This window comes from Nelusetta ayraudi, unplaced genomic scaffold (assembly GCF_046127955.1).
Source record: "Nelusetta ayraudi isolate G7.1 ecotype Tasmania unplaced genomic scaffold, CSIRO-AGI_Nayr_v1 ptg000013l, whole genome shotgun sequence".
Classification (NCBI taxonomy): Eukaryota; Metazoa; Chordata; class Actinopteri; order Tetraodontiformes; family Monacanthidae; genus Nelusetta; species Nelusetta ayraudi.
This window is the reverse complement of record NW_027466063.1, coordinates 4,327,657-4,353,876: the sequence shown is the minus strand read 5'-3', so window position 1 is coordinate 4,353,876 and position 26,220 is coordinate 4,327,657. Positions and strand designations below refer to the sequence as shown.

At 44.6% G+C, this 26,220-nt stretch overlaps 2 protein-coding genes across 2 annotated transcripts; both read left to right on the top strand.

The window, feature by feature from the left end:
- Positions 1-243: 243 nt before the first annotated feature.
- On the top strand, positions 244-7,458 carry safb (scaffold attachment factor B). The gene is made up of 21 exons (XM_076022969.1): positions 244-542; positions 786-876; positions 1,510-1,574; positions 1,706-1,903; positions 1,998-2,057; positions 2,149-2,182; positions 2,927-3,353; positions 3,728-3,771; positions 3,858-3,976; positions 4,084-4,233; positions 4,428-4,516; positions 4,650-4,699; positions 4,786-4,865; positions 5,003-5,145; positions 5,258-5,351; positions 5,483-5,679; positions 5,797-5,974; positions 6,089-6,171; positions 6,384-6,442; positions 6,547-6,601; positions 6,685-7,458. The coding sequence occupies exons 1-21, from the start codon at positions 390-392 to the stop codon at positions 6,854-6,856; spliced, it is 2,541 nt and encodes an 846-aa protein (XP_075879084.1). The 5' UTR covers positions 244-389; the 3' UTR covers positions 6,857-7,458.
- An 8,034-nt stretch (positions 7,459-15,492) lies between these two features.
- On the top strand, positions 15,493-23,863 carry lpla (lipoprotein lipase a). The gene is made up of 10 exons (XM_076022960.1): positions 15,493-15,773; positions 16,609-16,811; positions 17,591-17,770; positions 18,560-18,671; positions 19,674-19,916; positions 20,486-20,728; positions 21,833-21,953; positions 22,064-22,246; positions 22,346-22,453; positions 22,635-23,863. The coding sequence occupies exons 1-10, from the start codon at positions 15,650-15,652 to the stop codon at positions 22,684-22,686; spliced, it is 1,569 nt and encodes a 522-aa protein (XP_075879075.1). The 5' UTR covers positions 15,493-15,649; the 3' UTR covers positions 22,687-23,863.
- Positions 23,864-26,220: the final 2,357 nt, after the last annotated feature.

The following is a 26,220-nucleotide window of genomic DNA, read 5'->3' as shown; positions in this document are numbered from 1 at the left end:
TAGCCATGTTTGCCTTGTTGACAAAACTTTAGGTAATCACCACGCAAGACAGCTCGAATTACAATGTCTTCTTTTGAAACTGCTAGCATTGTGTCGCTAATTTGAAATGATCTTAGCTGTTATTCTACTTTATTAATTTAGTTGTTGTCCAAATATATGATCATTTGGGAATAATTTCTCTTCTTGTTGAGCTCTCATTTGGGAGACTGCAGTATAGCTTTAGTGCGCATGCGCAGTATCGCCACGGACACTCGCTTCGGCCTCCATTTTCTAGTATCTCCGCTAACTAGCCGCGTCCATTTGTGTTGCCTAGCCGTTTCATTCCATGCGTAAAGCTAATTTTCTTGTTCTTTAAAGCTGAATTGAGTTTTGGGGGGGTTATCATAACAATGGCTGACCCATCAGCAGGCGTTGTGGTTTGCGAGAGTGCAGAAGTCCGCAAACTGTCGGAACTGCGAGTTATCGACCTCAAGGCTGAGCTGAAGAAACGAAACCTGGACACCACCGGCGTCAAAAGCGTGCTGTCGGAGCGCCTCAAAAAGGTAAGTTTACCAGCCCTGTGGCTAGGCAGATGCATACGTTAACATGGAAGCGACGGAGAAATTACTTTTTGATAGTGCAACGTTAAACCGGTTGCAGTTGCCTGTTAGCCTGGACTCACTGACCGGACTAGCCCCGTCGCTAAAACTACACACGGCGCCCTTGCTTCATAAGCGCTCGCATTTGCTACCAGTGCGGCTACTAACGCCCCTGTTTGTGGGGTTTGCACTCATTGCCTCTGCCAGGCCATCGAAGAGGAAGGTGGAAATCCTGACGAGATTGTAATTGCTCCGGAGTCGACGGCCAAGAAAGCTACTCCCAAGCGGGCTGCCAAAGGTAAAGAGGTCTGCGCGAGAAGGGCGGAAAACATGTCACAATCTACTGTAATGGTGCTGAATAGGCAGTGCGCTGGTCTTTCTCCATTTGTTGTTTGAACATTATTATACGCACGCCAAATTGCCTCAGCAAATGTTTAAAATGTTTTGTAACTTGTTGTGTAGTTCTGAGTTAAAAGGCGGTGCCACGACTTGCGACACCGTTCTGACTGCTTAGGTTTCTTTGAAAGGCACTAACAAGCCACTGTCAGCTGATATTGTTTGCCTCTTTTGCCTCTGAATCAATGAAATTGGAGCAGTAAGTTGCAAACAATACACCTTGTTTTAACGAACTTTCCAAGTTAGCCATTCTCGCTGTATGCTGAAAAAGAACTATAAACCAAAGTTTGAGACTGAGTAACTTTCAGCTCATAAATGACAAGCACTGAAAGCTGTACTGTAACAAGTCTTTCCTTTTAATCTGTATAGAAAAAAACACAACTTCCTTTACCCTTCAAGTTAATGTGTAAAATATTGTTCCAAACATTTCTCAACAAATTTGCAATAATAATATATATATATATTTTTTTTTTTCATTTTTATTGTAATCACTTCCCAAAGGCCAATTTTTTTTAAACTTTCAAAACTCTTGTAGATACCCGACTGGAAAGCGAGGAGCCTGAGGAGAACGCAGTGGAGGAGGAGTCTCATGATGACCATGTGAGTTTGGAATAACTGAAAACATGGAAGTGTTTGCAGACTTGGTTCTTCTTCTTCAAACTGGACATGAAAAGAGTTTTAATCTGTGATAAATGCCTCATAGATTTAATTCCTACTACACTTTTTCTCAGGAGGGACATCAGGATGATTCTGAGAACATGCAAGAAATGGACATCCTTGACATGAACATTCTAGATGAGGCAGAGAATGACAATGCAATACCGGAAGAGGAAAAGGACGAAGACGCAGATGATTTCCACTGCAACGACGATGAGATGTTGAATGACGAGCATGAGTTCATAGCAGAAGATGAAACAGAAGACCCCGAGGTGAGAAACGAGACATTAAGTCTGTCTTCATTTTTCTTTTACAACTGTTGGACTGGCAAATGTTACATTTCCTCCCTGTCATTGGCTTTTGCAGATGGATGACCTGGAATTACTTGATAATGATGAATGCATGCCAGGCTCGTCAATCAACATGGTGAGTTTCCTCTGATTTCTTTTGGATTGAAGGACACTGCATGTCATTGACAGTCCAGCTCAAACAATTTGTCTTTTGTCTTCTGTGGTAGGATCCAGACGGAGATGAGGCAAAAGAGGAAACAGGTACTGTAAGAAGGGCGTTACAAATAGTTGAGTCATCTTTTGACAGTGTTGAGCTTGGAATGAGAACACCTTAGCTGCAAGCAGGGAAGAGAGACTGGAAGCCCAAAGGGCATTTGCTGGCTTTGTGTAAAAATGTCGTTAACCATGATTGACATTGTCACTGGCCAACATTGAGCTGTCTGTTATGTTGCTGCAACAAGTAATACAGCCATGGTTAACAATGTCTTGCACACTGTCAGCAATGCGCCTAAGGTCAGGGTGCTGCTGGCTGAGCTGCGCAGGGACTTCAGGCTGCCACACGAAGACCAAGACAAAGAAGACGTATCAGGACTTGTCAACCGTTGCCTCCGTTTAAGGACACTGACTCAGAAATCAACTGGACGTGAAAAAGCTGGACTTGAATTGCGGTTTCGGTCGTCATGTATGGACACTGGAAAAGTCAAACGTCTGAAGAAGATCGGAGGACTTGGAAGGATCGACCGCCACTCCACCGAACTCGCGGCGCTCTTCGGGACTTTGTGTGCTTTGAACCGAGTGACCAGACGTGACGTGTGTTTAGCCGCCTTTTAGTTGCTTGGTCGTCCTGCCACCTTTGGGTTCTTTTCCAGTCTCTCGTTAGGGTCCACTTTGAACGCAGTAACACACAGAGACCAGTGGTCATGACGTTCCCAGTTCCTCGTTAACCATTGCTGTGTTTCAGAAGTAATTAAACTCTGTGCCATTCTATTCCTGTTAAATCCGTAGAAAATGACAAAGTAGCCGGGTCTTGTTTATCTGAGCCGCTTAACGAAGATCGCCACCCGGGCCTCGAGGCGAGCCACGAAGAAGAGCAAGACGGCACCGCCGGAGGGGAAGAACTTGTGTCCGACAGTGACGCCGTGCCCAGCAAGGCCACCCCCGGAGAGGTGGAGGACGACCAGGGCGCTGTGGAGCCCGTCTCCAAAGAGGTTGGGGACGCGGACGACGTCCCAGAAGAGACATTTGATGGCGAAGACAAAAGCTCGGACGCTGTTAGTGTAAGCAAGCAGGGCGATGAGGGCGAAACTGTTGATTCAGAAATGGGGTCTAAGAAGGGTGAGGAGGATGAGAAGACGGAAGAGAAAGATGCTCCAGAGTCAACCACCACACTGAAAGAGTCCTCCTCTGTTGAGGGCGATGATCAGAAAAAAAGGTTTGTTGCTTTCTGTCTACTAGAAAAACCAAAATGGCTATAAAATGGCTATCTCTGTTGCATTGGCTCCTTTTGTGGTAGAAAAAAAAAATCGGATCCATCCTGGAGGTAAAACTGTTGCGTGCCTTTGTCTGTTTCCATTGGTCACCCTTCCACCCCCACAACACCTACTCCTCTTTAGTACCCTCTAATGGCTAAACCTATTGGAATTAATCACAATTCCATGTATCTGCCGTTGCGTCACCGCACAATAGAACATGTTGGGCTGAGCGCTGCTGGTTTCCTCAAAACCAGGAAACGCAAACGTGTTTGTGTGCGGCGAGAACTCGGCTATTGTGTGTTAATGGATTGTTGATTTCTTTTTTTGTTTTTAGCTCGGATGGTAAAGATGGCGAGACTGAGACCAAAGATGAAAAGGGTGAGTGAATGAAAGGTTTCTCGGGGTTGTTTTTTTTAAATCTCAAATTCAGAGGACGTGCAATCACTGTTGAATCTCGTGTGTAGTTGTTGAAGGAGGAGCTGCGGTCAGCAGCAGCAGCAACAGCAGGAACCTGTGGGTCAGCGGTCTGTCTTCCACCACCAGAGCGACTGATCTAAAAACCCTGTTCAGCAAGTACGGCAAGGTGAGTGCACGTGAGCGGCCCAGACCCTTCTCACCGGACAGCAATACGTGATCCCGATCAAAGCAAAGCCCAACTTCTTGGTTCCTGATCACCGTCCTCGACCGCAGGTCGTCGGTGCCAAAGTAGTGACCAACGCCAAGAGCCCCGGTGCCCGCTGCTACGGCTTTGTCACCATGTCGACCACAGAGGAGGCGTCCAAGTGCATCAGTCACCTTCACAGGACCGAGCTGCACGGCAGGATGATCTCTGTGGAGCGGGTGAGGAGGTCTATTACGTATCTACGTAAACATTTCAGCTCAGTAGTAGAACTTATGAGTTAAATAAAATCTTGACATGGCTCCATAAAACCCTAAAATTTGTGATGTGGTTGGTGAATAACTGATGGTTACAGCTATCAGCAAACTGTCTTGATTTATTAGTTGTATTAACTTGCTTTTGTGTCAACCTGCAGGCCAAAAACGAGCCTGCTGGGAAGAAGCCAGCAGACAAAACCGACCCCAAGAAGGCTGCCGCTGAGCGGAGACACTCCACCGACTCAAAGTAAGTCTGCTAGCTTGCACAAACAAAAGTTTTCCATCAGCCCATTGGTTTTATTCCTCTTCACTGTAAAAAATGTATTTTGGATTTTGAGAAGATACTGCGCTGACGGAGCTCTGTGAAATATTTCCTGCAGGTCTGAGGGAAAGGATGAGAAGTCCGAGGGAGAAGGAAAAGATGGCAAAGGTGAGATGCCCAGTATCGCTGACACATTTGTACAAAATGTTCAAACCTCCTTCTATTTTCTCAATTAAATTCCATTTGTTTGTCAGGGCGCAATGAGAGGACGGTAGTTATGGACAAGTCCAAAGGAGAACCGGTCATCAGCGTCAAAACCAAAAGCAAGGAGAGGGTAAGCAATCATTGATTGACCCTTTATGTGTTGCACAGACGGACGGCACGTGTCGTTTGACTACACACGGTTCAGATTTCAGCTGACAGACTGTTGAACTTCCTTCACTTTTGATCTAAACCCACCTACGTATGCAGAGCTCGAAGAGCCGGGATCGCAAGTCTCCCAGCAAGGAGAAGAAAGACATCCTGTCCTTCGACCAGATCAAGGAGCAGAGAGAGCGGGAAAGGCAACGGCAGCGAGAGAGGGAGATCAGAGAGGTGGAGAGGCGCAGATACACGTAGGAGCTGTCATAAGTTTTTCCTTTTCTTTTTTTTTCCAAAAGACCTGAGCTACCAAAGCAGAATCAAGGAGAACAAAAAGGAACAAAAACATTTCCCCCATGCTTGTAGCGATCGGGACAACCGCACGGAACGTGAGCGCATCCGTCTGTTCCGGGAGAGAGAGAAGAGGGACCACCTGATCCGAAAGAGACACTGGCTGGAGGTACTGTCACATGACCAAGTTCTAGTCCACCAATGCAACGTAAGGGGAAGAAAAGGCTTCTTTTTTTTTTTTTGCTCAACAGCTTTAATTTTCATGCTGACAGCCTGATCTCTTTGTTTCGGGTTTCCAAGGTGGAGAAGCAGCGCCTGGACGAGGACCGCATGGAGCGGCAGTTCCTGGAGCGGGAGAGGCTCCGCATCGAGTACGAGAGGCGGCGCGAGCAGGAGCGGATCATGCGGGAGCGCGACGAGCTGCGGAGGCAGCAGGAGCAGCTGCGCTTCGACCAGGACCGCCGGCCAGTGAAGAGGCCCTACGACATGGACGGCAGGTGGGGAAACCCGCGGCCGAGCTTCCCCCAATCAGAGGGAAGGGGGAGATCCGGACGGAGACAGTCTCGGTGAGCGCTCCTCATCCTGCCTGTCGCTGTGTTGTATTTGCACTCCAGGAAAGACGACTGGCCCGATAAACGCATGGCCATGGACGACCGCTACAACCGCTCGGACTTCGGCCGGCAGGAGCGCTACCAGGACTTCGACCACAGGGACCGGGGCCGCTACCAGGACGACACGATGATGGACAGGCGAGACAACTCTCGCGGAATGGGCGGAAACCGAGACGGCCAGGTGAGAGGCCGCCCAGAGGCCGCCCAGAGGGCCCTTCTGCAGAACTTTTATCTCGGATGCTCCAACAGGACCCAAAGTGAAGTCGTATGAATTTAGAATTTCTTCTCTTGGCAGCACTTCTCTGACAGAGGAGACAGACATGGCAGAGACAGCCGGGAGTCTTGGAGTGGAGGCTTCGACAAACGAATGAATTCCCGGTGAGAACCACACTGAGCCAATTACGCTCCAGTTGAAGGTCCCAGTGTGTAAAATTGGCCTTGATTCATGATTTTTATCGTGGTTAAAGGTTAACATGCTGCCCATAAATACGTTAACAAAAGTGGCACCTGGACCTTTAAAACTTAGTAAAGAAAAAAAAAACAGTCTAGTTTTTGTTGACTGAGCGGGCGAAACACTGTTTGTCTTCCAGGGACGGAGGGCGGGACTGGGACTCCAGCCGGAAGATGGACGGAGACCGACAGTGGCAGAGTAAGAGCGACTCTGCCTTGTTCAGTGTTGTGACGCCTAGTGCAGGTTCCTGGACCCGCTGGTTCTAACGGCTTTTGTGTGCCACTGTTGTTCTGCTGCTGCAGACAGAGATGGTGCCATCGCAGGACAGAGCCACATGGGCCGTGGAGGAATGTCCGGGTGAGAGTCACAAAGAGTAACAGGCCGACTGCTGTCAGGCTTCAGTGATGATATCACTGACGCTTGTGTGTGTGTGCTGTCAGCGGCCGCGGCGGCTACATGAACGCAGGGACGTCTCAGTCGCTGGCCGGCCCTCTGAACCGACAGAACCAGATAATGCAGGGCGGCGGCAGCGGCAGCAGCAGCAGCGGGATGCAGGGAGGAGGTGGAGGAGGAGGAGGAGGAGGAGGAGGAGCCTTCGGCCGACGGTACTGAGCCAGCGGAAGGAGGTCACGCCACCAACAATCTGGCCATCTCCAATTTTTTGTACATGGTTTTTAAATAAACAATGTTTTTTGACGCCGTTCAAATCCATTTTTGGTGGAGATGGTCACTTCCAGTTTTTTTTTCCCCCTTCCCTTTTTGCGTGATGTAATGATTTCCCGCTGCGTGTCGTCATGTGGTCAGATTACACCAATGAACTCTGCTGTACCTAATTCATTACTCCCCACCCAGGGCTGATGGACCTAATCAACTGGTGTACTTCACAACCCAGTTTGTGTTACAAGCATTTTAGATTTTTTTTTTTTTTCAGGTTACTTTTGTTCAGTTTTTAACTACTTAGTTTTATTTAAACAGAAAACAAAATGTCACTTAAGATGTAGGTGCTCAGTAGCTGTACTGCTGCAGAACAGTTTTAACCTTCATATTTTCACATTTTCTGTCTTTACCGGAATGTTTTTATTTTTATTTTTATTGTTTGAATTTAATGCTTTTGTAAATCCTTTTTGGTTGCTGCTGGTGGATAATTACAGTAAAAGTCCCACAGCATGTCTCACTATTTACCTTTTGGATTAAATTCTAGAAGTTCCTGCCAATATTGGTTTTGCCAAACTGAAATATGTTTATTTTGCTTGGTGTTCAGTGACAAAACGGTAGTGGCTGCTGTATATTGGCCCCTGGCTCCAGAATTGCAACATGAAATTGCCCCCCACAATAAAGACTGTTTTTTTAATGAGCTAGTTTTTTGTACAGGAAACGAATAATCATACGACTTTCAATTCTAAAGTGCTCACCTCAGATTCATCGCAACAGAAGAGCATGAAGCTTTGGCTCAACTCTCGAGTCTTTCTGACGACCTTTTAAATTCTTGAGTGCACGTTAGTCCACTAGAGGGCGTTATATAGCAATATATCAAAGCCCCTCGCAATTCTGTTTGATGGAACCGCCAAGTATCTGGTAAAAGTTGCCATTTCTGTCAAGTTTTATAGCAAGAGTCAGTATGCGAAACTATTTGCTTTTAGGCTCAATAAACTGGCAAATTCAATGCCGCCGTTCCTCCGAGACCTTCAGTGTTGTGATTTGTGAAGCTGTAGCAAGTGATGCTACCACCTGTGTGCATTGCACGTGTGAAACCACGGATCACACGGCAAGGTTTCCCGTGTGATCATCCTGAATCCTGTTTGTTTCCCCAGCGAATGTGAGCCGCTGCGGCAGGGGGAGCCGAGGCTCGGCCTCCGTAACTTGTTTACATTTTGAAAGTGCGCTCATGTGCAAAGAGATCCGCTCCGTGTGTTTGCTGTGGGAAACGGCAAGAGGCTCAAGCAGGAGCTTCCTTGAACAGCAGAGGGAAAGCAAAGCTGAGACAACAACACCTCCGCTGCAGTTTCACCCCGGAGAAGCAGCTTGACTGCGGGGTGGATGAGGCAGAGAGTCGGTGTTGTGGGACTGACAGGCAGAAGAAAAGGGATCATTTTTGCATTTGTTGGTCTCTGTTCTGTTGGGAAGAGTAAATAACGATTAAAAAAAGTAAAGCAAATTATCACTCCACGTGTATATTGTTAGAGGAGAAAGTCCATATTGATCCAGCAGTAATGTTATCCGCCTCCAATTTTGTACTGCATGTACGGCAAGTGTTAATAAATAATGGGCTGAAGGACGTTCTGACTCACTGACTGACGTCTTTTTCTTCTTTTTTTTTTTTAGCACATCACTCATGCAGCTCGAGTCACATTTGTGCTTCCCGTCTGCCTTTCTGAAGGGATAAAAGAAATTGCACGAAAAGGAGGAAGGTAAAACAAAGGTCAACGATAAGCGGTAAAAGCATTTCGTGTTTGAACAAACTTCTCGCCAGTCACCCGGTTTGCGGCCCTCGCCCCGCCACTCGCGCAGCCCACCCAGACGTTATGTCAGGTGAACGGACAGCAGCAAGCATGGGATGATGTTATCGTTTTTGTTTGCAGATTGATCCGACTGATATTGAGCTCAGACGGCTGTCAGACTGCCCGGGGGGAAAAAAGCGAGCGCCAAGGCCGACCATGAGAGTAACGGGGTCATTGTCCAGCAACCCGTCAGAGGGAGAACACACTGGCAAATAAAAAAAACTGGTTAGTATCAAAGGCTCCGAAACTAAACAGTGCGGGCGAAGGCTACCAAAAGAAAACACACACGCAAATACCTGCGTGTTTACTTCATGTGAAAAACACTTTTATATGTCCTCCGCACAAACAGCCTTGAGCGACCTCAAAATGTGTCTGGCTTCTGTTCAGCTGCTTCTATTTCCTTGCTCCACCTTTCAATCGGTGTGTTCATGTCGTACGTGTTATGACATCACAAAGAGGTACCCGTACCCCTTCCAGGTCAGTGTGTGGGAATGGAACCCACAGCCTTCTTGCTGCGATGAGACAGTGCCGCCCAGGAAAAAAGAAAAATGATCTGAAACTGGTCGTCACATGGGGCTTACAATTGATTGGCCACTTAGTTTTTGATGGAACTACACTGTGGCTACATTTCTCCACCGCCACCGCCGCGACCTCTCTGCCCTGTGACGGACTCTGACACTTGCACCGCCAGCTGCCTCCCTGCACTGAACATAGGACTTATTCAGGTCCCACTGGCCTGCCGCATTCCTGTCATGACATGGAGATAAAAACGCAGCATGATACATATGTCACGGCCCTTATGTAATCTACAGGCTTGAGAGAGAGAGAGAGAGAGAGAGAGAGAGAGAGAGAGAGAGAGAGTGTGTGTGTGTGTGTGTGTGTGTGTGTGTGTGTGTGCAGCGGCGGAAGTGGAGGGGCGGAAAAACGGTGAAAGCTCTATCAAGGCAGAACTTGCTGTGCCCACTCACTGTGTCCACATGACTGTTGGAATCCGTACGCCCACTTTGTGTAAATTCATGTGAATCAACTACAGGTGTGTTTGTGTGTGTGGGACACTGTCCGTAAGTGACTAACTGACTAAAAGGGGGCAAAAAGCAGCAGATACGCGCATGGCGGCCGCTGCTCCTCCATGGGTCCACGGTTGACATGCTAGATCCACATTGTGCACATTGTGCGTTCACCTGCGTGCAACTGTGAAATGACATCCCTGCAGATTTGTTGGGACTTTGAAGCAGCCTCACGAGGTCACCGTGCACCGCAAGCAGCTGCTTGAAAAGAGAACCGGGCCGCCACAGTCAGCCAGTGAGTCGTTCACTGACAAGGGGAAAAGGCCCCAGTGGTGAAAAGTAAAAAGACTCAAGACTTGAAATGGCACTTTTCCATCCCATTTTGCTTCTAAAGGTTTTTTCAGGCACATGGAGGATTATTTGGATGAAGAAAATGTTGCAAAGTACTCAAATCTTTATTTATTCATTTTTTTTTTTTTTTTTTTTTTTTTTACAAAAAATACTTCATGTGAAACAATAGAGCACTAAATGGTAGGCAAAAATAGTCTCATGCAACTGGCAGTGCATGCACATGCACTATTTGTGGTTGCAATTTATCCACACATACTCACATACACTCATACAATATGGCAAATACAAACAGTGTACACACAATATGCCAAAACAGAGGAAATCAAAAGACACGCCGCCTCTCAGCATCTCTGCTTGAAAAATCCAGGCTTCCAGGAGATGATCGGTAAACATCGAGCGAGACCCCCATAAAATGCTTGTATACCTCTGGGAAATATCATTCCTTCAGCAAAACTTTCACTTTACATACTGGAGAGTGCAGTGCTGGTCCAAGGTGCGCGCACATGTTTACGGTGGATGAGCGGAGAACAACAAGTGCAGTGCTCGGCGCGCGTCCGATATATAAACATCCTGCAGCGACACGCGGCACAATTAGCTGAACTGCTGCCACGTGTGAATAGCACAGCCTCTTCATGTCAACCTTGAATAGAGGAGAAAAATACTGCGCACATGCCCGCGTGGCCCCCCTTGAATCTTTCACGGGCTCTTGTATTTTATGACTTAATTCTCTCAGGCTGTAGAAGACTGAACTTTCCCCCATTTTTGGCCACTGGTTCTTTCTCCCATCACAGAGTTTAACAAAAAAATATATATATATATATTTAAAAAGCTAAAAAATCTACAAGTCAACTAGTGTTTGATAATTTGATGCCCTCAGGCTAATTCCATCTGGGACTGGAGGATAAAAGAAAGAAAACAACAAAACTTCACAAGTTGTGTCCTTTTAATTTGACACTATTTAGAGACCAGCTGGCTCCATGGACATCATGACGGCCTTAAGTTTTATCTCGTGATGTGTCTGGATGGCGGTGGCATTGAGATGGAGCGCCGGAAAATATTTGATGGAAAGAGAACACAGTGTAATGAACAGGCAGAGATGTGGATCATTTAAAAAAAAAGGGAGGCCTTGGACGGGTGGCAATGTGCAGGAGAATTTGAAAGCACAGAAAATGACCAAAGTCGGAACATTCACGAGTTAAAATTCAAAACACACACACACACACAAAAGAAGGAAAAAAGCCGACATGGCAACATGTGCTGGCTTTGGATGAAACGTCTTCTCTGCTGCTCCAGCCACATACTGTACGCACATGCTAAAGGCGGTCTGCAGTACCGGGCGGCCGCTACAGATTCACTCAGCCGGAATATTTATGCTACAGTGCTTTGCGAAACCCAACCCCAGTTTTCCCCCTGTTTCCTAGAATCAGCCGACTCCCGGTGAGTCATCACGGCCAAAGTTTAGACTGAGGGTTCGGAGCTGTGCGCGAGTGTGCGCGAGTGTGTGAGAGTGTTAACTTTCATGTATGCAGCGACAAATCCCTAAATTATTCCTGCAAAGATCTGCCCACGAGCTCAACTTGTATTTGGACAAATCAGCTCAACTTCTATTTAGAAGTGTGACAACACCTGTGTAGAGAGCTCTTGCTTCTAATGAGGCAGATGGAGTTTATTTATTGCCAGTTTAAATATTTGCATTATTCGAGGCCCTTCAGGCCCTCGACCGACTTTATCTCACTGACTGGGAAGAACTTTTGGGCTTTGAAAGGCAAAATCCTCCGGCGGGAATGTGGGCGACTTCCTCCTTTGCAGGGATCTTTTTTTTATTTATCTTTTAATTTCCTCAGCAGGTTTCAGGGCCATGTTGAGATCATTTAGACCTCAGATAGGCCGAAGGACATTCAACTGAGGGAAGTCAGATTGTGCACGGGGCCAAAACAACAACAATCATATTGTTTTATCGCTCTTCCTCCATGCAGAGTCAGTGCAGCCTCCCTGGGGCCTTAAGCAGAAATGATAATCGGGTCAGAGACTGTTTTAGTGCACAGAAATGACTTCTGCTACTACTATAGAACAGGGGTGGGCAGACTTTCTGTAAAATACATGATAATTGAAATTGAATAATATAATAAATAATATGTAGAAAACATGTCCTTTAATATCAATTGAAAATGACAAAAGCATAACAACAAAACATCTGTCTTTGAAGCTCCACGGTATTTAGCTCTTTATTGAAAAACCTGAAAAACGCATTAAATACAGCTATTTTATTACTTACTTGATATTAATATCATTTCTTCAAGTTCGGTGGGTCGGATTAAAAAACTTCACGGCCCGCATCTGGCCCCTGGGCCGTAGTATGCCTGCTGTCCATTTCAGATTCTCATTTTTCACTTTACCTGAGTATTTTTCACCACAGGTGACCCTCATATTTATTTTAGTTTTTCGTGACCAGACAGCTTCAGGTGCTTCTTTCTCATTTCTCTCAGCAGCAAACACCGACGCTGGTTTTGACAGGAGGGGAAGAACAGCCGACCCCTCGCGGACCCTCTGGGGGCTTCAACTCAGCTTGTGTAGCGATTCCGCCTCCGTCTGTTTGTTTGTCCCTCCACTCTTCTCCTTCCTGTTGTCGATTTTAGATAAACATGACTTCATTATTGAAGTCGGCGGGTCGCTCCTCACCCAGCATGCGGCAAGTCACGCTGGCCGTTCATCGCTTGCAGCTCTCTCTGGGCCGCAATAGGGGCCAAGTACGTGGAGACTCCGGGTGGGGAGGGGGGGGGGGGAGAGACTGAGATCACAGGCTGGAGGTTAGGCGTTGCTCTCCTCCATAACGACTGGGTTGGGCCTGTTGGCCTGGCCCCATAAGCACAACCTTCCCTGCACCCACTCATATATGGGGGCATTCCTATAGTTGTCATGCGAGATAAAAGGGACAGAGGATTATATATAGTGAAGGCAGAAATAGAGCTCATTACTGTGGGTGGTTGATCTGTGGAGGAACCAAGAGCAGAGTTGCAGGAATGTTAAAGACACTGTGTTATCATAAAAATGTCTAATTCTATGGCAGATACTGTATAATAATTACCATAGCATGCACATATATTTATATGCATATTTATTTAGAGTTGCAAAATGTTTGCAACAGAAAACAGATGAGCAGAGGAAACTGAGGATTTCTGTATTTGGTGTTATTGTTGTAATGGAAGAAATGTGACAAGCATTTCTTTTTGACGCATGATCCTAATTTGATTATTGTTGTTGATAGAATAAGGTGGGAGGTGGGAGTAAAATTTCTTATTGGCACATCACACTTGGAGCATGATGTTGCTGCATATTGTTCTGGAACTGACCGGCTGTGTCACACATGGTGCACATTTCCTCCAATGCTTGCTTTTCTTCGGTGCAGCACCATTGCTAAATTTTACATTTTGGTAATATTTGACACAGTTAGACTTGGAGGGAAAATGCAGTTCACTGGAAGAGAGTTTTCTCTAAAAACAAAAACAAAGAAAACAACAACTTTCTCCATGCAGTCCATCCATCCATCAAAGTCTAACTCCTCTGACTCTGTTGTTTCTCTACACGCTTTAGAATAACATCTCCAGAGCTCCACCTTCAAAACAAGAGGGGCACTGCAATGAAATCCTGCTGAAAAAACACAAGAAACCTCACCTTTTAATATCAAACACTGGCACCCGATAACATTTGGAGTGAAAGCATCGCGCTGGAAATAAATATCTGGGCTAGAGGTCAGGTTGCCAGCGTGGTCCCCGAGTTTGGAGAGACAACAGAGGTGTAAAATGTTCTCACGCAGGCGTTACGGCTTGCAAACCGCCCTAAAACCCAGACACACATTTCCCTCATGCCTCTTCTCTTCATGCATGTGTCTCTGATTTGCCCACAGCGCTGAGCTTCCTCGGCCCCCTTCCTCTATAAGTCCCGCAAGATGGCCATGAGGAATTGCACTGGAGCCATCAACGTGCTTCAACGCACCGTCTCATGAAGCAGGACGACGCTCAACCACTGTTTTCGCATTGCTGTGAGGATGTGATGATAGCCGATCATTGTGGCTACACTTTGACACCCTTGCAGTTTCAGATTCTGAAGTGGTTGCACCAATCAGGGACCAGACAGTTTGGCACACCCACACTAAAGAAGAATCTGCTCCAGCTGAGCACATTTGACCTGAGAGGAAGACGTATCGCCTGTCTCCAGAAGGCAGCTCCCCTTAACGCAATTACCAGATTTACTGCCGGAACTCAGTCTGATTTCAGATTTAACAGCACATGTGACAACCTACTGCATACTTTTAAACCTGACCGTCTTGCTCCTAGGTGCTGAAAATAATTATTATAAAATGAAGGCAGAGAATTTACATAGTGGTCCTTTGACTCATGCCACATGGAATGTTTCCTAAATCCATTTTGGTTCCTATCACAGATCCTGCTGTTGAGAGCCCACAGAGAGCGCTTGGAAAAGGGAGGCATCACTGGTGGTTGGATGAACAAATTGTCACACTCCAGCCGACCTTCAGGCTTTTTTTTTTACTCTAAAACATTTGTTGCATGGCTCTGCCTTGGGGTCAGCAGCTGCGTTCTGCTGCATTTAGCGGAACCTTTCCAGAGGTGAAGCGAAACAGCGCCGTCCACAGAGAAAACCCCACAGTGGCATTTTCATGTTGTTCTTTCAAGGTGTAAATAACATGCTGACTAGTAAAACTGCCTCTATATAACAACATCCACGGTAAAATCCCACAGTAGCTCATCGGTCTCTTCTTCTGTGGTTATTCAGAACAGCAATTGGCAGTCGCTTCTTCCTCACTCCGCTTGGGTCTTTATATGGAGAAGGAGCTGATTGGATATGAAATTAAATTAAATGTTGTGTGATTAAATGTATATCAGGTTAGAGAATTAAAAAGTTGAGCAGTCCAGGCACACAGAGACGCACAAACACAAAGGGTTGCTACCAGAATGCTGTTGTTATCAATGAGGGCAACTCAAATTCAAATTTGCCATACATTTTACATTAAGGCCACTTGTTTTTATATGATTAGTCTGTTAGAGATTATAATTGAATATTACGTTTATTTTAGGACTTCAATGCATGACATAAATACGTTCATAAAGTGACCAGTTTCACTACACATTCAAGGATTTAACAGCAGAAATGTTAAAAATGCCCTTTTAACCGCCAGGCACGGCTGGGTTCAGGAAAAAAAAAACAATATGGTCGAGGGTTTATGGGCTGCAGCGGCTGCGAACAAACTTGTGAATGATCTCTCTCCTCACTGAATCGGAGCGGGGCCAAAGTTTAACCCCGCCCCCCTCAAATCCACAACCAATCATCTTTGTATATTCAAATGAGCCACCCATAAAGATGACTTGGAGCGGCATTTGTGACAGACCTAAAGTTTAGCCCCAAACCGCAACTCCACGCCACCTTTTCTCTTGTTTTAGACCTCTTGGATATACAGCCGACGTCCAGCAGACACATTTCCCCCCCCCCCCAATTGCACAGATTCCTTTGCGAAAAACAACAGACTCAGTAATATGGGAAAGGAAAACATACATTTTTTGACAGCTTGGATAATTTTGGGGAACGTTTTTGCAACTTTTTCTACTGACCCTGAGCCCACTGCCATCAGCAACAGCACCGGCAGCCCCACCGAGTTCGGTAAGAGCGGAACATCAACACCCACATCACTCTCTAGTCTTCTGCCTCTACAGGAGATAATGAGGAGAACGCACACGGACCTCAGGTTAATTGCGGAGCGCTGTTTCGCGTTGACCGAGAATAACCCCGCGAGACGCGTGCACATTTATCTTTTTTTTCCCCTCTCGGCCTGCAGACCTGCATCACATTTCATGCCATACGTGCAGCGGCTGGCGCAAGTCTTTTGTCTGCAAAACTGAACTTTTCTATTCAAGCTGCACGGGGCTCCTTTCAGCAGGGAAAGGAACGGAAATAATCGCAGCGTTTTTGTTTATTTAGAAAGCGATAAATTCAATTTTAAATCCCACTCTTTTCTACCGCTCTTGGAAAGAAAACCCAGACACAGTTAAGATAGTAATTAGTAAAAAGCTGTTGTTGTTGCTGTTGTTTTTAAATCCAAGTTTAAACGCGCTAAACTGCGCAGGATTAGTTATTAACACATTTAGCTGTTCCTATCCAGACTGTGTATTTCTTTTTTGTGAGTTTTATTCTGTGAATCCTGGCAGAAATGCAGGGAAGACAAAAGGGGGCGACACTACCCTGCTCTACTACTGCACAATCTCAGGGCGCAGAGATTGGAGGGATATATTGGCCAGGAGTTTGTTTACTATAGTTAATTTGGGTTTGTGTTCCTGCAAATCCAGAAATAAAACTGCCAAAATGCTATTTACGCAGCAAAACTGTGTAACAACAATGCTATACATGTGCTTCTGTTCACTCCCTGATTTTTTTTTTTTTTTTTACTTCTGCTGTCCCTCAGAATAATCACATAGTCATGTTTGTGTGTGCACTGCAGCAGGAAACACCACTGCCACTCCCCTGCCGACCACCACTGAGTGGCTCACAGACTACAATGACATCGTCTCCAAGTTCTCCCTGCGCACAGCCGACATCCCCGATGATGACATGTGCTACATTGAGGCCGGCAGGCCGGAAACCATCGAGGAGTGCGAGTTCAACTCGGAGACGCAGACCTTCATTATCATCCACGGATGGACGGTGAGTCGCCGTGCCATTCTGTTGCTCAACTTCTTTCCTGTAATGTTTGGTTATGTGTGTGCGCTTGTGCTTCCCTGTTCTAAAAAAATGCTGACTTGATGAAGTCAAGCCACAATTACTTGCCAAATTATAGCTTTGGCCGCCAGATTACTAAAATTTTAAGAATAAATTCCCCTTAAAATGTTCCCGTCTGATTTTTTTTTTTTTTTTTTAACGTGGTCAGAGCATGGTCATTCCAATCAATGTCTTTCTAGCAGAGGGAAAACAGCCCTCGGTTTCCCAAATGTTTTCAACGGACTCATTCCCAGATTAATATGTGAAATAAATCCAATCAATTTTGGGGAAATTCCATGTTGTGTGAGTGTCAAGTTATGAAATATATAAAAACCAATTTGCCTTTCAAAGTCTTGCACAAAAGCAGCCATAAAGCAGCCAATAAGCTCAGCCCTGAACAATGGACCAAATTCAAATTATTCACCAGATTTTAACATGGTGAGACACGTAATACCAAGAAGAAGAAAAAAGCTCTTTTTTTTTTTCAAGAGCAGTGAGTCAGCTTATAAAAGGGTCTATGCTTCTCCCTCCCTCAGTAATGTGATTAAGAGCCAGTCATGCAACGAAATTTAAACCTAACTTCGCTCCATAACAGAGGATGAGGACTATGGCCAGGAAAATCAGGCCACACATCAGCTGACCCGGGCAAAGAGTGAAAAAACACAAAAAAAAACAAGTTTGTGTGAACAAGTCTGTGTGTGTGTGTGTGTGTGTGTGTGTTGTAGGTAACGGGGATGTTTGAGAGCTGGGTGCCCAAACTGGTGTCTGCCCTGTACGAGCGTGAGCCCACTTCCAACGTCATCGTGGTGGACTGGCTGACCCGAGCGAACCAGCACTACCCGACCTCGGCGGCCTACACCAAGCTGGTGGGCCGCGACGTGGCCAAGTTCGTCACCTGGATCCAGGTGAGTAGCTCCGTGCTGGAACAGGATCCCAAGCAAACTGCCTGATGGTTGTTGGTATTTTTTATTTATTTTTTTATCACGGATACATAATATTTGACTTCAAGGTATGAAAACAGCATCTAATAAAAGTATTATGTGTCTGTGATAAAAGAAAAATAGCAACAATTGTATATGCTAAATGAAGACACCGTGGATCCCATTTAGCTGGATGGTGTTTTCCACATCCCCTTTGTTACCAGATGGACTCGAGCTTCAGCATTGGACGACTTAATTATGGCTTTGCCCCCCGTTAACCTGTCAAGGGAGAGAGCCGACTGTATCTGGTGTATCTGCAGAGAAAATTCAAAGCTTGTGATGTAATGTTGCTGTGCCAAATGTTGCTGAGGTCAATATGTTTGCCCCACTGGTTCTTGCTTCAAATGCCCCATAAAAGCATTTTATAGATTTGTTTTTTCGGCTGAGTGCAGTCTGCCGTTACAAGAGTCACTCTTTAGCGAAGTGCCTCCTTTGTTAGAGGGTGCAGAGTCTGCAGACATGTTAGCACTCATTTTTGCTTCATATATTTATTTGTCCTTCTTGCGTTTCTTTGACTTCCAAGCTCGGAAGCTCGCAAAATCTCTTGAAAAGCATAAAATTACACAAATTTATCCTGCATACTGGATTTACTCCCAGGCTCGTGGTGAAGCTCAAACAAAGTGCAGGTGCAGCAGAAACTCCCAGTGCTGGTTTTGACTCTGAACCGTCATATAAACATGCACGTTTTCAAGCGTTGTGTCTCCTTCCTTTCAGAACGAGCTGGACCTGCCCTGGGAAAGGATCCATTTGCTGGGTTACAGTCTGGGAGCACATGTGGCTGGGATCGCTGGCACCCTCACAAACAATAAAATCAGCAGGATAACAGGTGAGAAGGTGGAGTTAACCTATGGGAGGAGGAGTTCACCTGTAGACCAGCATCTGCTCAGACAAGCAGCACTGATATCGTAAAGTGGGTACTGGGGGTCTTGTTTGCTCATTTCTGATCATTCAAGTGGTGTTTAACAGTGTTATACCACACATTAGAAAAATGCATTTATTAAAGTTCTGCGAAATTCACTTTAGAGATCTTTCAGAACAGTAATGTTTTTGGAAACCTAGATGACTGTGTAATTGAAAGATCCCATAGAATGCAAATTTACTCTGCTAAAGTTTTCTCTCTATTGTGCCAGTGAATTCTTCAGGAATAAGATTTGTCCTGCCTTAAGTTCTTTCGCTTGCTCTACCGTTCAGAAAATGAACAAAGCAGAACAAAATGCCCCATTACAAATTTCATGAAACCAAGCCTTTGTGATGTCACAAAGGGCCCCCCATACCTTTGGCAGCTTACAACACCCTACCCGCTGAGTTTCCCTTTATTTTGTCTGCTTCCAAACATGTTGAAGATCCAACAAAGCATCAGTTTTAGCAGGAACTTTAAACCTTTTGTAAGGAGGTTTTAAACAGAAGGCTAAAAGTGCTGTTTTCTTGAGAGCCCAAGGAAACATTCAGAGGGCGCTTTGTATTTGTTCACCAGTTGGTGCCAGCCAGAGCATAAAAATCCTCCTATTTTATGGCTTTATGCTTTGCAATGGCTCTGACCCGTTTAGTATAAAGGCATGCTTGCTGTGATCCGAGGCAGGAGACCATTAAGAAGCTCGGGTCACCGCAGTACATTGTTCTGGGCATTGGCCACCCGCCCCTCCCCCACAGCTGCACATGGAGAAAGTAGACCAGACACTCAAACACACAAATGAGTTTTACCTCCAAATGTTTCCCAGCTTTCACCAGTCTGTCTATCTATCTATCTATACTATACTATACTATCTATCAGCACTCAAGTCTTGCAATAAATCAAACATCTTCATTCTTCTCTCTCCTCTATCTGTAGGTCTGGATCCTGCAGGTCCCAGCTTCGAACACGCTGACATTCAGGACACTCTGTCTCGAGACGATGCCCAGTTTGTGGACGTCCTGCACACCAACACCAGAGGCTCCCCGGGCCGCAGCATCGGCATCCAGAAGTCCGTTGGCCACATTGACATCTATCCCAACGGCGGCACTTTCCAGCCAGGCTGTGACATCCAGAACACACTGCTGGGAATCGCATCGGAGGGAATCAAAGGCTTACAAAGTATGCACTTTATTTATTTTTTAATTGCACTTTTAGTTCCTTGAGTATGGTGTAATTACTGTTTTGTAGAAAGTGTTATTTTCAACTGGCAATGACTATGATACAGCAGTGAGTATTGAATCCACACTCTTTAGCTGGATGACCTGGATCCAATGCTGTATGTTGACATGTTGGCATGAGCCCTTATTATGAGACTCCAGCGGGTCAATGAGGGACTGTATTTTCTGGTGCTAACCTTTTGCACCTGCACTGTACAATGATACGCTGATACGCTGATACGCTGATTTCTGCCCAGATTAAAGCAAAAAATATTAGCAACAAAAGCAACTTGGTGTCAAGATAGTCTAGTTAAAAGTGTCAAATGAGACATTAACTCTCTTGAAGTTCTCTTTACGGCTAAAGTTCAAACATATCGGCTGTCATGCTTTCCCTGTGTAGACATGAAAAGAGTGACAAAATGTCACACAGGCCAGTATCAGCTCAACACCGACACGTCCCAGAGTCAAACAGGCAGGAGATACATTTTTGTGTTGCATTTGACAATGTCTGTTTATCTCTGCCCTTCGCAGATATGGACCAGCTGGTCAAATGTTCCCACGAGCGCTCCATCCACCTGTTCATCGACTCGCTGCTGAACATACAGCAGCAGAGCCTGGTCTACCGCTGCAACTCCAGGGAGGCCTTCAACAAAGGCTTGTGCCTCAGCTGCAGGAAGAACCGCTGCAACACGCTAGGCTACAACATCAACAAGGTCCGCATGTCCCGCAGCTCCAAGATGTACCTCAACACCCGTGACATGATGCCTTACAAAGGTAAAAAAAACAAAGAGACACGCCAGGGTGTGACGTTTAGGGAATAGGAAACACACTAATAAGTGTTTCCTAAATGTTGAACGGTGGACAGTTCACAGTACCAACACATGTCATATTGGTGACGTTTCAGTGTGGTATGTTAGAATAATGTAAGTTAATAAAAATATCTGCTAGCTATCTTGCTGACTTTTCCCCCTCTATTTTTATTTATCTATTTATTTTTTAGCTTGTGAGCTTTTGGATTTTCGTGTCAACTTACATTAACCTAGCTAGAACCTAGCTCTCTAGTTTGCTGGCTTTTTTCTTTTTCTTTTTTTTAGTTAGCTATGACAGTATTTTTTACCAGTTAAAATTGTGGTGTGTGTTGGGCTCATTTGGGTTTGGGTTCACATCTTTTTGACTGTCTTTAGAAGAAGTAATAGCGCAAAACAGCAGTGCACGATTTGGAGCCTTGTCGCTCACGTTGAAGTGAATGTAGTGCAGTAAATACACATGCACTTAAGCTCGCCTGACTGACGTACACTAACAGAAGTATGTGATTTTGGGACAAAGCTACATTGAACCGCTGTCTAAAAAAGCTCGGCAGGATTTATGTTCTTTACTGGGGATTTGAAGGGGGTTGAGTTAATTCATGCTCATAGCGTAATTGGAGTAATCCTCGTTGTGTGAGCTACTGTTGTGACGAGGGAACTTACACTACTTGCGCCCAGTGCAGCCAGACAGACTCGCATGAACAGTGGCAAGTATTCAGGTCACATGAAGGATACCTTGTGGGTATTTCAGTTGCTGAGTGGTATGTCGAGGTAACGCAATACTGCTGCTTGTAGTGGAAAAGTTGTATATTTAGGTGTCTATTTGGCACCGGTCAGTGGTTGAATCTTTTTATTGTGTCCAATATGACGTTTTTTAAGTGTAAAGTAAAGCAATAGTGGACAAGACCAGTGGCATGACGGTCACATGGCAACCACAGAGAGAGTCAGATCAGTTACATAAGGGTTTTTTCTGGCGGTGAACTTGCTTTAAGTGGTGCGAGTGTGGGAAAGAGTGTCTGAAGTGCACAGCTGCCCTTCATTAATACACTGTCCACTCCCCCGCCCCCCGTAGTTTTCCACTATCAAGTCAAGATGCATCTCTTCAGTAAGACCAGACAGACCTTCACCGAGCAGCCCATGAAGATTTCTCTGTACGGAAGTCACGGCGAGAAGGAAAACATTCCCTTTGTCCTGTACGTATATGTCAAGTATACAGCTACAGTTACAGTTAACATGCTAATGAAAAGAAATCTAAAAAATAAAATAAAATAAACAAAAGAAATTTGCATCTCGTCTTCTGCAGACCAACCCTGGACACCAACAGCACTCTGACCTTCCTCATCACCACTGACGAAGAGATTGGAGACCTGCTGATGGTGAAGATGGGCTGGGAGAAGGACGCCATCATCAGCTGGTCCGACTGGTGGGGCAGCAGCCGCTTCCACATCCGCAAACTGCGCGTTAAGTCTGGAGAGACCCAGTCGAAGTGAGTGTTCCCTACCATGCTATGCTTACAGAACATATCTGTGTATACAATAGAGGTGATTTCTTTTTTTTTCTTACATTTTTGTCCATGTGATCCAAGGGTGATCTTTAGCGCAAAGGACGGAGAGTTTGTCCACCTCATCCGCGGCGGAGACGAGGGAGTATTCGTCAAGTCAAAAGAAGACAACATGAGCCGCAAAGAGAAGCTGTAAGTAAAGGAAGTGGTTCTTTGTACATAGAGCTCGGAACATTATTGTAATCGTAATGGCAAGATAATAAAAAAAAAAAAAAAACGTCATTTTATAAACGCATCATAGAAGTACAGAAGAAGTTGAGAATCTGCTGCTTGCTGCTCATCTTCCTCACCTTCGCCCTTCTTTTCTTTGCAGGTTGCACAAGTTAAAAACTCAAGGAAGTCTTTTCGAGCAAAACGACGCTTGAGGTTGCACCTGAATGCCACTCACTGGGCACATCATCATCAGTTACAGTCACAGCCAAAGACAAAACAGCAGATAGTGCAACACTGGCAGAGCCTCTCCAGAGACTGGACACACTGGTGTGTGACCTCTGTGTGTCAAGACTTCGGCTCCCAGTGCAACGACCATCACCACCACCACCACCACCACCACCTCAGACACTACAAATTCTGCTGCTACAAATTCAAGCTTTTGTTGGTGATGATGTGTCCAAGTTTGGCAAATTCACACTTCAGTGGCATTGGCTGCAAATCTTTGTAATCATTTGCTCTCTTTCGTAACCTTTATGTATTGTTTATACTGATTTTAATGTTTCATTTTTTTTAAAGTGGTGTCTTTGTTTCATTGCCGATGTGAACTTTGATTAATGTAAATGTAAGAATCATTCAGAGTGATAGGCAAAATAAGGCACATGTTCCTTTTGGTGTGTGTTTTAAATGTGCAAAATGATCTTTTTATTTCTATTTCTTAATGTTTTACCTTATCTAATCACTGTTTTGCCAACAATCAACAGGGACCAAAGAAGCATGTACTAACGACTAAATAACAAACAGCTGCAGTTTATGTAAATACCTTGTTATTCAGTATTAGTATTAGACATCTTTTCTAATGAGTCATGTGTTATTGATCTTTTGAGGCCTTGCTTGTCTTGGTTAGTGTGTCACTGGTCACTTTAAAAGGCTTGTGGTCCCTCCCCACCATTTGAAATTTTTAAGTGAAAAAAGATTGCGCTCATGTTTCCATAAAGTACACCTGCCCCAACCAACGGTGTCTCACCTGCAACACTTTACCTCACTGACGTAGCTCAGTCTAGAACAGCATGCCCTTATTTTGAAAGGTCACAAACACACAGACAAGCCTACATGACAGCCATATCACATCTCAAGGTAGATTCATATTGTATATTTATTGAATGTACATTTATATATTTGTATATCAAGCTGTAATATATTTTTCACAGGCTTCTGTTTATTTTTTATTGAAAGCGGGAAAAAAAATCTTTTGTGATTTTTATTAAGCGAAGCCTTTGGACAAATTGATGAAACTGATCCCCCCCTGACAGCTAAACAGTACGTGTACTTGTGTGAATTGAAACTGAGCTGAGGACTGTTTAATAAAGTGATAAGTCACATATTTTAGTATCCCTGACTAATGGTTGTGCTTTTCATTGACAAATTAAAGAATGCAAATAATGATATGGCTGCAAGCAATCACACTGTTTAACGCTTGCATTCACATTTCACCAAAAAGCTGGAATACAGGGGTTTCTTTGAAAGTGAAAACACATTCGTGACTGCAGCTCCTTTAGTCAGATTTACACCATTCTAAAAAATGTGCGTCTATAATTTAAACAAGAAAATGCGGCATATAGTGAGAGAAGGGCACAGGGGTCAGAGGCAACCCGAAAAAACTGGGCAAACCACTTAAAATGTTTGCATTTATGTTAAAATTCATTTGAATCAATTGTACAACTGCAAGACTGTGCTGTATCAGACACTGCGTGTGCGATAACCTGGACCATTATTACCAATCTATTATCCAAGAAGCACAGGATGAATCATCATCAGCAGGGTTTTGTTCAACCCTGTTTGTTTGGGACGGAACATGAATACTCTTCAATCTCTCCAGGAATCCTCGGATGATCAAGAACCAACCCACTGTCCTGTCTCCCCCACCATTGTGTCACTGTAAACACTTACATCTCGAGAGAAGAGTATGTCAGAGGTCTGTCAGCATTTTTTTGGATGGGCTCTCAGCAGAAATTGAATGGTTTTAGAGGCCATTAAAGAGACCATTAAAAAAATCTCTCAGTGGGAGGCCAAGACAAAACAAGCTGTAAGTGGACAGATTGGGTCTCATGCTGAAGTGTCCATGGAGCCTTCCCTTCCGATCCACAAAGATGAAAACATTTCCCCTCATGATTATGAGAATGGTTGTGCGACAGCGGGAAGCAGTACAGAGAGGGATGAGGTTCGGTAGAGTTGAGGATGCTTCCTCGTGTTTTCCAAACACACTATTGGTTACTCATATCCATCCAGAAAGATCATTGTTGACGTCCTCTCAAAGCTCGCATCCGAGTTTTCATGCTGCAGGATTACAACCGACAGTTTTTTACTAAGCCAGCAAAACCTTCAAAACATGTTACGCAACTCTGAACATAATTGCGGCATAACTAAGAGAAAAAATATGTTGAACCTAATCTTCTCTGAGTCCCCTGAGTTCCCATGGAAGGGATTCCCTCCTGACTGGAACTACTGTCAGCAGAGAAAATTGTGCCATGAAAACATTTCTGCCATTCAATCATGATAGGACTGGAATTATTTTTGCCCAATGGTGCTTTAAGTCAAGTATGACACTTTATATTTTCAATACTTTTTGCTTGTGATGGTGACTTCCAAAAATCCTCCTGTCTGCCTCTGACCTGGACATCGCCTCTCTGGATTCCCAGTGAACAAAACTTTAAACTTCCCAAGGTTGTTATTGTGAGTCTCAACACATGCAACATGTGATCAATGGCTTTTCCTAGAAATCTGCTTAAATCCAAGACACAGTGTTGTCTCCAAACTTTGTGGGTGAGGTCGCTCTCGTCGCCTTTGCTGCCTCTTACAAATTTTAGCAGCTGAGCCGATGTGTCTCCCTCCCTTTCCAATCTCATCATCACCACCTCTCTCAGTCTTTTCCTTGTGCAAGTTCGGCAACAACAGTCATAAACCTGACACGCTGTAGTGGCATACAAGGAAAAAGAAATGTGGTCACTGAGTTTCTGAGAAAATCCTCCCCGAGGTTTCACAGCTCATGAAACCAGCTGCGGCGTGAGGAAAGTTTTTTTTTTTCTCTTTATGCAAGTATGTGCAAAAGAGGTTTTATCTCACTGTAAACATCTATGGGGGCAGAAGACTGAAGGGGAAAATTGTGCAGTATTTGTTTTTTTTTTGTTTTTAATGATATTTAACACTTTTTTTCTCTCTCTATTGCTTGTTATACCTCTCAATTGTAACATACCATGTGGATGGAAGATAGTTTATTTTACGTAACTCTATCAAAGTTACCAAAAATGTAAAATCGTTTATGGTACTGCATTTATATCAAACAGCAATAGTTAAAAAAGTACAACAACCTTTGGAGGCTGTAATGTCTGTATTGTGTTGACCTTATTACTCATATTAATGAGGTGGTGGTTTCAGAGAGTGTAGCCTGTATCCGTGTGTGATTTTGTCGGTTACTAATTGAGTTTTGGTCATCATCAAAATGGTTTAAACTACAATTTGAGCATAATAAGGTTTATCTTTAACTTTAGGCTTTCTATTTATATCATATATTAGATATATAATAAATATATATGTTAAAATTATAAAAAAACAAAACAAAGCAAAACAAAACTCGCCAATTCATCAACCTATAGCAACTGAACCAATCAGGCTGCAGTTTCCTGCCACCGTTTCTCATGTTGTGGCCCGGATGTGGTTTTTGAACACGGAGCGTTAAGTAACACAAACAG